This window comes from Haliotis rubra, unplaced genomic scaffold (assembly GCF_003918875.1).
Source record: "Haliotis rubra isolate DU_JTF1 unplaced genomic scaffold, ASM391887v1 Scf1425, whole genome shotgun sequence".
Lineage (NCBI taxonomy): Eukaryota > Metazoa > Mollusca > Gastropoda > Lepetellida > Haliotidae > Haliotis > Haliotis rubra.
Window position 1 is genome coordinate 153,574 of NW_025765365.1, and position 13,225 is coordinate 166,798.

General features: G+C 41.9%; 1 protein-coding gene across 1 annotated transcript; it reads left to right on the forward strand.

The window, feature by feature from the left end:
- Nucleotides 1-5,905: 5,905 nt before the first annotated feature.
- Nucleotides 5,906-10,946, forward strand: LOC124269163. The gene has a single exon (XM_046704176.1). It carries the CDS (start codon nt 6,380-6,382, stop codon nt 7,271-7,273), a length of 894 nt encoding a protein of 297 aa, XP_046560132.1. The 5' UTR covers nt 5,906-6,379; the 3' UTR covers nt 7,274-10,946.
- Nucleotides 10,947-13,225: the final 2,279 nt, after the last annotated feature.

Genomic DNA, 13,225 nt, shown 5'->3' on the forward strand with positions numbered 1-13,225 from the left:
GTCATCCATGACAAGGCGTTGTGGAGCATGCCTTCTTGCCTGAGGAGGTCACACGAGGTATTGATGGCGTCTCCCAAGTCCCCAGTCACAGGGTTCACCAATATATTGGCCACAGTTGCTTTTACAGGTTGTTTGCCAAAACGACATATCACACCCACTTGATAGAGATGATAAAGACGGCTTTTTTCAATGGGGTTTTCACCTTTATTCACCTTCAGTTGCAGCCACGTTTCTGTAGGTCAGTGCAACTGGGTACATCTGAAATTTGACAAATTTGGAAAGGGTTCAGGGTGAACTGCATATCAAGGTCAAGGACACAGGGCATGACACCTTCACTATAATCCCGTTTCCTCCAGATTAATCAACCAGGCTTAATCTAGTACATATAGTGCTCACCCGTGAAGATCGATGCTCATGCTGTTGATCAGTGGATTGTCTGGTCCAGACTCGACTACTTACAGACCGCAGCCATGTAGCTGGAATATTGCTGAGTGTAGCGTAAAACTAAACTCACTCACTCACATATAGTGCTTATATGATTGGATTAGGAATGTGAATATGAAAGTGAATTGTGAAAGGTGAATACAATCTCATGCTAACAGTAGTAGTTCTCCTTAAATTCCTGATTTGTAGAGTAAACTTCACCGTCAACACGGTTCACTCAAAAACGTATTGCGTATGTTCTGTATACATGTATATACCGCCTGCCGGGTGGACCGCGAACTTGCTATAGGGCCACGACACATCATTACCTACATGCCTGTGCTACTAGCAGTTCGTGCGTCACGAAGGCTGATGGCTGTTTAAGACTACCGTATTCCTCGATTAAACGCACGGATATATATTTCGTTGACCTTCCATACCACCCCGGCCCATACGTTAAATTGCCCTGATAATAATAGAGGGAATTCCGTGCATAAATACTCTGTGATGTTGATCGACACCCAGCGATCATTTGAGGAAATACGGTATTATTCTGTGGCGTTGTCGCCACATCTGCATGTGTATGACGTATGTTGCCGTAGACCTCTTATACAGTTACGCATATCCCGGATGAATCAGAACACGATACTCGTCTCAAGTCTGGCACCTCTACAACCATGTATCATACCTCGTCGGAACGATAACGTTAGATCTGACAGGGAAGGGCTGTCAGTTCAGGTCGATGAAGGTGTAGCGACTGTATCTGCCTTGCTGCAACGTCTGTTACAACATTTATAACATTTAGCATTGGAGAAAAGAAGACCCCAGCCTTGTTGAAAACTTGACTACATTATGTTAAAGTATAGTAACAAGAGATGTTTAGAGAAATGGGTCACATAACATCAGGCGTCTGAAAGAAGTGGGGATGTTTTGAAACTACCCGTTTAAGAGAGTGAGTGAGTTTAGGTTTACGCCGCCCTCAGCAATATTCTAGCTATATGGCAGCGGTCTGTAAATAATCGAGTCTGGACCAGACAATCCAGTGATCAGCAGCATCAGCATCTTCCTACACAACTGGGATACAGTGACATGTGTCAACCAAGTCAGCGAGCCTGACCACCCGATTCCGTTCTTACGACAAGCATGGGTTACTGAAGGCCAATTCTAACCCGAATCTTCAAGGGTCCCCCTTTAGAGAGTGAGTGAGTGAGTTGGGTTCAACGTCACAATGCAACAGAAGTGAACATGCGATACTTTTATCTACATTACTTGGTCAAAGCTGCAGAAATAGAATGTAAAGATACTAATCACCATTAGTAATAGGTCAGTGAGGCCCACCACTTAAAGCCTTGTATCTTATGTTCCAGTGTTTCTTCAAGTAAACAATTGACTTGCCTGTGCATGTGTTTGTGACAGGTACCAACGGTGGGCAGGATACACTCACCCCACGAACACCTGGTATCTTGAATAGGTAACAGTGATTCATTTCACAGACTGGTGTACTGAAGGGTTGATGGCCCTAACACAACGTCGTAAACAAGAGAACTTGATTCCTCCCCACATCTATGATAGACGTCTAATGATAAAGGGTATATCCACAATAAACGTTATTTGACAATAAATGACACTGTTGAGATTCCTTACACGATTCCCGTCCTATCACTGCCCATAGAAGGTATTTATCCCTGTCGAGTAAGCCTACGTCACCACTGCCCGTCTTACCGGCGTGGGATCAGACCATGCCCAGCAATATCTACTGTGATATATTCAAGACACTGAATGTTGTCTGTATCCGGGACACGCTGTTTGTGCAGACCCTTGTATCGTTGGGACTCCGTGGCGACTCCAGTGAGGGATCATACCGTGAAGATTCCAGAGGTTTAAGGTATACAAATTGGAAATACGGGTATGGTCTCACCCATGGGGATTCAAGGGACGGTTTCCCCCATGGGGAATCAAGGGAAGGTTTCACTGATGGGGAATCAAAAAGATTCTGGAAAAGGTTTCACCCATGGGAGCTCAGGGGAAAGCTTCACCCAGGGATTCTGAGGAAGGTTTCACCCATAGAGATCAATGTTCACCTACGAGGACTTAAGGGAAGGTTTCACCCATATAGATTCTGGGGAAAGTTTCAACCGTAGGGATTCCGGTTCACCCATTGGAACTCGGGACAGTTTCACCCAAATGGATTATGGGGAAAGTTTCACCCATAGGAACTCAGGGGAAAGTCCCAACCATGGGATCTCAGGGAAGGTTTCAACCACGGGAAATCGGGGAAGGTTACACCTTTGGGATTCCGGGTAAGGGATTCTGGGGGAGGTTTCACCCATAGAGATTAATGTTCACCTACGAGAACTCAAGAGAAAGTTTCACCCATCGGGAATCTGGGGAAGGTTTCACCCATGACATGCCGGTTCACCCATTGGAACTCTGGGGAAAGTTTCACGCTAGGGAAATCAGGAGAACTCAAATGCTGTTAAATGAAGCTTAAGATCCCCAATCCTTGCCTAAAGAGGCCAACAGATAGTTGCGTTATATCCACTGCCAGTATACATACAGTCGTATCGGCGCTAAAGCTTACTTAGAAACAAGCTATAGCTTTACGCATCCAGTGATTTTGACCCAATACTACGCTGTGTTTGAGAAAGAGAAACAGCACTGGCAATTAGACCAATCATACACAGACAGATCGATAAGTGATCGATCACAGACCCGTACTCACCCGCCACTGCATCGCTCTCCGTTCAATCAGAGCATCGACTCGGGTTATCACTTTGTACTGACAAGCGCCGTGCCCTGCCCTATAACTGCCACAATACTACCGTGTTTTGTAATGTGTTCTTAATGGGATTTAGCGCTCTCTGTTAGCAGTCATTGAAATACCTTTCGTCAGGGCGGTTTGACGTTAGTTTATTCATATGAGAACTAACCCATTGATGAGATCCTTTTAAAGGTATAATACGACTATCATAATCCTATCAATAATCTCACATCAAAATATAAAAGTTTTTTTCACCTACATGAAGCGACAGCAACACGTCTTTAAGTCTCTTGTGCTGATTGAGACCTTACTTTTATAAATATATGTTATAGATTGGATCACATTGTCCAGTTTACAAACCCGTAATATAAAATATAAAAATGTAATGTTTTTAAGCTAGGAACCATTTTAACAAATCAAATTGTTCCTATTTTACAGAAAAACAGTTCTTAAACAAGTGTAGAAGTGAGCACAGCTCACATACCCCCGCTTCCCACTTTGGGACATGGAAATGACTGATATTGATATATATAATGTGACAAGGATCAGCAGCTCACAAGACTTTCTCCTTGACTCTACTAAACTTTATATACATGTTAGATAATTGTTTTGCCATGTACTGATTACAGTAATAATTTATGGAAACATAACTTTTTTGTGTTTTCCGTGGAAACCTGTCATTCAATTGAACTTGTTGCACACAATGAAGTGGACGTAGATGAAGATTGTTATTTTTTAGCACATGGCATAGCTGTGGGTCATGATTAACTTGTGTATTAAGTTTGGTGAACCTAACATGTATAGTTTCGATGATATGCTGTGGCCAGGTAACCATCAAACACATTTTGCACCAAGTCATGTTTCCATGGAAACAACAACAAAACAAATTCTGAAAAACTTTAAAATAGTAAAAGGCACATCAGTGGGTAATGATTAACATGTGTGTGAAGTTTGGTGAACCTAGCATGTAAACTTTAAGAGATATGCTCCGGACAAAGTTTCGGGACGGACGGACGGACATAATGAACGCTATATACCCCCGTTACTGCGTAGCGGGGGTATAATAACTTGATAACATATAATAAAAAAGGAACCAACAAACATTCTTCATTTTAAAACAACAACAGGAATCTATACTTTCCACACAATCCAGACTTGCATGGGCTTTCTTGGAGATATTTGTTTCAGAGTGTGTGAGAGGCCCAGGGACTTGATGCATGGGATTTTGATGGCGGAGCACCACACTGGACACCTGTCGTGTGGTCCACCGTGGACGTACCGGTAACCAAACTGCTAAACATTTCCCCGTTCCTCCTCGTGGCACTCCTTCATCGACAATTTTATTGACCCAAAGCCAAACTTCCAAAGGTTATCTATAAACTGTCACTCAACGTTTACTTTCTAATGTTACAGACTAGAGAGAGAGTGAGTTTAGTTTTACAACACTTTTAGCAATATTCCAGCAATATCACGGCGGGTTACAGACTAGAGAGAGAGTGAGTTTAGTTTTACACCACTTTCAGCAATATTCCAGCAATATCACGGCGGGTTACAGACTAGGGTTTCGGGTTCGTCATGTAGTAAATGTGTTGAAGATGAGCTTCATATATTACTCCCATTGTTTGTTTTTTGTTTTTAATTTAAAGTCAACTCTCTCTTAGATTGATTAGCAATGTATTTTAATGACGCATATTGTGTATTATCCGACGTAGCAAACTTCTGCTTTCTGTATTAATATGTTAGCTCAGCAACCAGATTTGTTGTCCTCTTTGTTCCCATGAATCTAAATACTGTACGTTTATGTATACATGTATACATAGTCTTCAATACTTCAGCAGGAAACGGAGTGAGTATTCCTGTTTTAATATGTATGAATTGTTGTACCTGAGGTTAGAATTCACTAAAATACCTGTCGGTCTGTTAGTAATTCGAATCAATTGTCCCGGTCAGTGTTTTCATATCAGCTTCTCCAGGATTCCATTACTGAACTAGTAAATTGTACCTGATTAATGTAGCGTTGTATCTCCCATAGTGACAGTAGAACACACCACGTCACACACCCATGTCCTCCTGGCATTACACTACTCAGGTTTTTATATCTAAATTACTTTCACGCAAATATACCTGCAGCGAAACATTAATCCAATTCCCTTCCAGGCTCCATTGTAAACAACACAATGGTTGATATATACTGGGGTTATTTGGCAGTCCTGGAGGGGTACGCTTCTGCTGTTGACTCGGAGTTTAATGAGGGTGAACGATCAAACCATTGTCGTTTGTGCTTCAACTGCAAATGGAAGGTGTAAAATGTAATCCAAGTTGGAGGCCACTCACGTGTCTAGGAAACCTGATTGCATTCTCGTTGTTTACCTCGCGGGGTATTTGTCAATGAAAATGGTTTTACTTCAGAGCACGAACAGACATAACGTTCTCTACATAGCAAACAAGACCTTATGTCAATATGTTGATATGGTGTTGATATCTCCCATTGAAATCACTGGTGGCGTCTAATACACTGATTTCAATGTTGTATTCATTTCAATAGCATAAAACTACTTTCAAATTTCAAAATAGTTCACAAGGTTTTCAGTACTGATTATTGAGAACTACATGCTCATGTCTGGTCGTGGTATCTATAGAATGAAATGAAATAACAGCGCAGACGACAGTTTTGAAATGACACACGCGCATGCGCGAGTCACTTGTAGTGTTTGCATTGGTTTTCACAAGCGCCGTGAAAGTTGAGAGCGTGGTAAATAGGGAGGTGAATTCCACGGGTGATTGCCAGATAGGCTGGGGAGCGGATCACATGTAATCGCCCAGTCGATCACAGGACACTTCCTCCGATCGAACAGTCCGCTCTATCAGCTGGGCTTTCTCACCGAACGAATGGGGTCACACGCGAGTTAAGAACTAGCAACAGAAAAATATACAACTTTATTTGAACACTGTCGATTTGGCACGAACAATCCAGATATGGACGAACAGAAGACAGACAGACCAGGTGAACGATTTGTGCTTGTATTCAGATAACGCGGGTTGCAGCTATACCTGTGCGGACAGACACTGACGCCTAGCGATTGTCAGTTGAATTCCTGACGCTGTGTATATGTAAGATGTGAATACTCCATTAATTGGAGCAGGTGTTTTCATTCCCATGGGAAGGGGAGCCTTGTCCAGTGAAAGTGGAAGGCTATGTCCGACTGGACGGGTCGGCGGACACCCAAGAAAGTAGTTCTCCTTGACACCCAGAGGTACCTTCCTGACCTCAGCAGGGATCAATCTCCTTTATCAAGAACCATGGTGTCCAGCGAGGACTCCGACAAACGCCCCAGAAACAAGGAGAAGGCCAGACGCAACTTAGTTGACACCCTCTCCGCCAAAAGACCAGTGATGGTGTCGCGATCTCGGAGTGTGTCGTACTCGTGTACTGAGAGGAAGATTCCGTCTGCGCTGAGACAGTCCGGCCCGGACATTTCCATACGGAAAAAAGACTTGATAGGATTACAGTACGACCCAAGGCAACGTCACAGCACGATGTCCAGAACAGATGATGACTGTGAAGACATTGACGGGAGTTTGGATTCACCCAACTTGGAACTACTACATGGTTTTAATTCCAGGATTTCTAAATCTTCTAGTCAGGACAAGAGTGGTGTTAACCTACCGGAGCTTATACACGACCTTAATACAAGTTTATTGTATTCTCATAAAAAGGACGATAGTGCTTCTTTATCATCCTCGGATGGTGTGATATACAACGGGGAGGATATAATGCAGACATTATCACACATGTGGGATAAGTCCAAGAAGAGCAAGGAGAACAAGAGTCAGAAGTGGATGAAACATAGACCCCTGACACCAGGTGTCATTGAGGAGCTGGATAAGATGAAGGTTCCGTCGAGGACACGCACGGAGCAGTGGGTGAAGCAGATACCGACCGAAAAACGAGCCTACCACAGCCCACTATACCGACTCGGTAACGTCGCTAGGGAGGATACCGTCCCTACACCGGCAGCGTATGAGACTTGGATTTACGAGGAAGGGAGGAAATCTGCGGTGGGATCTAGGAGGCTTAGAAAAACATGACAAAGTTAAGTCATCAGTGTCCATGATAGTATTGTAGAAATACCTTATACCACAACACATTAAGTCAATGTATCAAAACGAGTATCATGTTTCCATGTAATGAGACCACCAGCCCCTTCCTGTCCAAAGGATTTGGGGTCTTTTTAAAAGGGTATTCGGGACTCGACAGTTGGCTCTTATCTAATCGTTGACTTTCGCCGAGCGACACACGCTTTAAGTCCAAGTATTGCTAGTATGTGCACATACCTCAATGCAGAAGAATAGGGCGGTGGGGTAGCCTAGTGGTTAAAGCGTTCGCTCGTCACGCCGAAGACCCGGGTTCGAATCCCCATCTATGTACAATGTGTGTAGCCCATTTCTGGTGTCACCCGTCGTGATATTGCTGGGATATTGCTAAAGGCGGTTTAAAACCATACTCACTCACTTAGAAATGCAGAACACCATTCGAATATATTTCTGATTTAAATTCAACACAGTAACATACGAATCGGAAACCAAATTGACCGATGGCAATAGCTGTAACAATTGGTCCAACTGTTTGTGTACGATTCTGCAAAACCACTGTAAAATTATTATGGTTGTAAAATTCAAATCACCTTTGAACCAGAATTTCTTGTACGCAATATTGTACGTCAACAAGTCAACCACAATGTGTCGTGTAACGTCTGTGTTTTATTACCACCCATTGTGACTAGTCGTGTGGAAAGGTTTAGATGAACAGATAGTCCGGTTCTGTTCTGTCAGCGCGCGTCACTGTTGTCATTGTTGTTGTAATGGTTCACAATAGAACCGCTCCATACAGGGTGTATATGTGGGTAGTTATGTAATGTTATACCTTTCACTGACTGTCCTTGCCCTATGTTGTAAATGTTATGTGTTATACATTATAAACATTATGTAACATTATGTAACTGTATGCCCATGTTTATGTGTGTATTCTTAAACGTGACCTATTCAGACTCACAATGAGGCAAATGAAATTATCGCCGTATTACAATGGTTGTTGTCAATATGTCTTATAATGGAATCACTATTTACTCCCACATATGTTTATTCTTGTTTTACTGACAATTTACTCAATATTTAAGTACAAAAAATAATTAAAACATTTTAAGTAAAACTATGATGAAAAATATTTTTGTATTTTTTTCTTTTCAAAAATGCTTTCTTCAAAGCAGGACGATGCTCCTCTGCCTGCTGCCAATTTTCAGTCATGTATCAGATCTTGTAGTTGATGTTAAATTGATCTAAACGTTACCAAGCTGAAAACAGACTAAACACTGGAACCTTAAGTTCCAAAAGAACAACTTTTTTATTTTATTTTACCCTCGAATCAAATACATGACCATCGATTAAACCCTTTTTGTGTTTCATTTTTAGGCATAATCAACATGAGTGTGTGTCTTCTTTTGTCCAACAGTTTATGACCAGAATAGCTTTAGAAGCAGCACCCAAAATTGTTCTGTTTTAATGAGCCGAAGAATAGTTTACTAAATTCTCGTCATATACTAACCTAGACAGTTTAGGGGACATATTGCCATCTTTGAAGACACGGTTTGTATCTTGCTTGACGTCACTGTGTAAACGTAGCAATCTTAAACGGCATTTTAAACCCGAATAGGCTCAGCTTGGTAGACCGACCAAGACAATGTAAACTCTCCGGTAAAAGACAGACTGACTGACTGAGTTTGGTTTTACGCCGCTTTTAGCAATATTCCAGCAACATCACGGCGGGGGACACCAGAAATGGGCTTCACACATTGAAACCATGTGGGTATTCGAACCCGGGTCTTCGGCGTGACGAACCAACGGTTTAAGCACTAGGTTACCCCACCGCTCCTCTCCGGTAAAATATATTTCACACCAGGCAATTGGATTGGACAAAATATTACACACCTTATTAAAACGTTACTACACTGTACACAGCCGCCGAAACCCTGCAACACTCATGTAGGATATCCGTATAAACAACATCGTCATCGATTGATCATCTTTCATTTTTGTTCGTGTGCTAGTCAGCCACTATCAAGCATAGGCGTACTGCTCTTTTGCTCAGATATATGCGCCTAGCTAATGTTAAACTTAGAATAAAAGTATGACCAAATGTCCAAAGAAAAGGTTCTTTTGCTACTGTCGTGTAACTAAATGTATGTTGTGTCATGATCAAACACCCAGGATGGTAATTAGCTATCATGTTAACTACGATATGTCTTGATCAAACCGAAATGGAATGCGGTTATTAACGACCATGTTATATGTATGTTATAATATGATGAAACCGAAATGACATACGGTAATTATCGACCATGATATGTGCATGTTATGATGAAACCGAAATGACATACGGTAATTATCGACCATGATATGTGTATGTTATGATGAAACCGAAATGACATACGGTAATTATCGACCATGATATGTGCATGTTATGATGAAACCGAAATGACATACGGTAATTATCGACCATGATATGTGCATGTTATGATCAAACGGAAATGACATACCGAATTTATCGACCATGATATGTGTACGTTATGATCTAACCAAAATGACATACGGTCATTAGCCACCAGCTTCATAACTAGATCAGTTTGGGTTCCCGAAACACTGGCTTGTATTTCCCATGATGAGACCCGGTACATGCTAGGATGGACGTTAATGTTGAACTTTGTGTCTAGTAGATTTAGAAATGTTGAGAGGACATTATGCTCGTGCAGTAGAGGGAGACAATGAAGAAGATGAGAGAGACCAATATATAGCCAATAGCGACGAGAACCAGTTGTGGAAATAAATATCATAAATCAAAGATATATAGAGAAGCATTAACATTATCAGCAAGTAATAATATATACGTGTTTATAACTGTTTCAAAATCACCCCCGAGCTATCCCACTTATAATGATGCAGCGTTAATACTGGGTTTGGTTTCATACGATATCTGCTATTCAGTCGAGACAGACAAACCAGAAATATAAATGTATTTTCCCCGACTTATACTGGATGTATAACACTTAGGAGCCACAGAAATCTTGACCCGACTTTTACTGTATGTATAACACTTAGGAGCCACAGAAATCTTGACCCGACTTTTACTGGATGTATAACACTTAGGAGCCACAGAAATCTTGACCCGACTTTTACTGGATGTATAACACTTAGGAGCCACAGAAATCTTGACCCGACTTTTACTGTATGCATAACACTTAGGAGCCACAGACTCTTGACCACAGACTGCACCAATCCTTTACCGGGCACTGAACATGCTAGCAGTGTGGCACTGTAGGAAAATGTCTTTGGAACCTTTCTCAGGAATTCTTCTTCACATGTTGTAGCCTAGTTAACACCGTCTGCTATGTGACACAGCCATTTTAATAGTTCATGACATATAAAACTACTCTTACAATAGAAACGTTGAATTGTATGAACTTATTTGAAAGGGTTGAAAATCGAAGGTTTAAAGGACTCCCAAAGCTTTCCTTGTCTGCCTTTCATTTGCCATATGCCTAACGCCTCGTATATTAATACACTCACTGAGCCGGGATCGGCATCCTTCTGAACCATACACCTATTTCAGGTACATTTTCCAATATGCTGACAAATTATGCGAATGTTTCTCAGGTAACTGTGTCTTATATAACATGATCATCAATAAAATTGACAGTTACTGAATGAATTTCTTCTCTTTTGAATATTGTCATACTGAGTATGGTTTTACGCCGTTTTTAAGCAATATTCCAGCAATATCACGGCAGGGGACACCAGAAATGGGCTTCACAAGTTGTACCCATGTGGGAAATCGAACCCGGGCCTTCGGCGTGACGAGCGAACGCTGTAACCACTAGGCTGCCCCACCGCCCCCAGTTATAAGTGGAAGTATAAAGGTACGATCGGCTTATCAAAAACAACTTCATAATCCATGATATATTCTGAATTTCCCATGATCAGATTCACGTGAATACGTCTTTTGGTTTATAACCCTAGATGAATGAAGTAAATGAAATCAGTTGTAAGAGGCGACTAACGGATCGAGTGGTCAGGCTCGCTGACGTGTTGACACATGTCATCCCAATTGCTGAGATCGATTCTCATGCTGTTGTTGACAGGACTGTCTGGTCAGAACTCGATTCTTTAAACGGAACATTGCTGATTGCGGCGTTAAACAACAATCAACCAAACCATCAATGCAGTAGCTCAAACTCCCTGATTGTCATTGAAACCAAGAGACACTTCATGCAGTAGCTCAAACTCCCTGATTGTCATTGAAACCAAGAGACACTTCATGCAGTAGCTGAAACTCCCTGATTGTCAGTGAAACCAAGAGACACTTCATGCAGTAGCTCAAACTCCCTGATTGTCATTGAAACCAAGAGACACTTCATGCAGTAGCTCAAACTCCCTGATTGTCAGTGAAACCAAGAGACACTTCATGCAGTAGCTCAAACTCCCTGATTGTCACTGAAACCAAGAGACACTTCATGCAGTAGCTGAAACTCCCTGATTGTCAGTGAAACCAAGAGACACTTCATGCAGTAGCTCAAACTCCCTGATTGTCATTGAAACCAAGAGACACTTCATGCAGTAGCTCAAACTCCCTGACTGTCATTGAAACCAAGAGACACTTCATGCAGTAGCTCAAACTCCCTGATTGTCATTGAAACCAAGAGACACTTCATGCAGTAGCTCAAACTCCCTGATTATCATTGAAACCAAGAGACACTTCATGCAGTAGCTCAAACTCCCTGATTGTCATTGAAACCAAGAGACACTTCATGCAGTAGCTCAAACTCCCTGATTGTCAGTGAAACCAAGAGACACTTCATGCGGTAGCTGAAACTCCCTGATTGTCAATGAAACCAAGAGACACTTCATGCAGTAGCTCAAACTCCCTGATTGTCATTGAAACCAAGAGACACTTCATGCAGTAGCTCAAACTCCCTGATTGTCAGTGAAACCAAGAGACACTTCATGAAGTAGCTCAAACTCCCTGATTGTCATTGAAACCAAGAGACACTTCATGCAGTAGCTCAAACTCCCCGATTGTCAGTGAAACCAAGAGACACTTCATGCAGTAGCTGAAACTCCCTGATTGTCAATGAAACCAAGAGACACTTCATGCAGTAGCTGAAACTCCCTGATTGTCAATGAAACCAAGAGACACTTCATGCAGTAGCAAAAACTCCCTGACTGTCATTGAAACCAAGAGACACTTCATGCAGTAGCTCAAACTCCCTGATTGTTAATGAAACCAAGAGACACTTCATGCAGTAGCTCAAACTCCCTGATTGTCATTGAAACCAAGAGACACTTCATGCAGTAGCTCAAACTCCCTGATTGTCATTGAGACCAAGAGATACTTCATGCAGTAGCTCAAACTCCCTGATTGTCATTGAAACCAAGAGACACTTCATGCAGTAGCTCAAACTCCCTGATTGTCATTGAAACCAAGAGACACTTCATGCAGTAGCTCAAACTCCCTGACTGTCATTGAAACCAAGAGACACTTCATGCAGTAGCTCAAACTCCCTGATTGTCATTGAAACCAAGAGACACTTCATGCAGTAGCTCAAACTCCCTGATTGTCATTGAAACCAAGAGACACTTCATGCAGTAGCTCAAACTCCCTGATTGTCATTGAAACCAAGAGACACTTCATGCAGTAGCTCAAACTCCCTGATTGTCATTGAAACCAAGAGACACTTCATGCAGTAGCTCAAACTCCCTGATTGTCATTGAAACCAAGAGACACTTCATGCAGTAGCTCAAACTCCCTGATTGTCATTGAAACCAAGAGACACTTCATGCAGTAGCTCAAACTCCCTGATTGTCATTGAAACCAAGAGACACTTCATGCAGTAGCTCAAACTCCCTGATTGTCATTGAAACCAAGAGACACTTCATGCAGTAGCTCAAACTCCCTGATTGTTAATGAAACCAAGAGACACTTCATGCAGT

Excerpts from the sequence above, each read along its gene's own strand:
- LOC124269163 (XM_046704176.1), top strand. The coding sequence starts at position 6,380 with ATGTCCGACTGGACGGGTCGGCGGACACCCAAGAAAGTAGTTCTCCTT.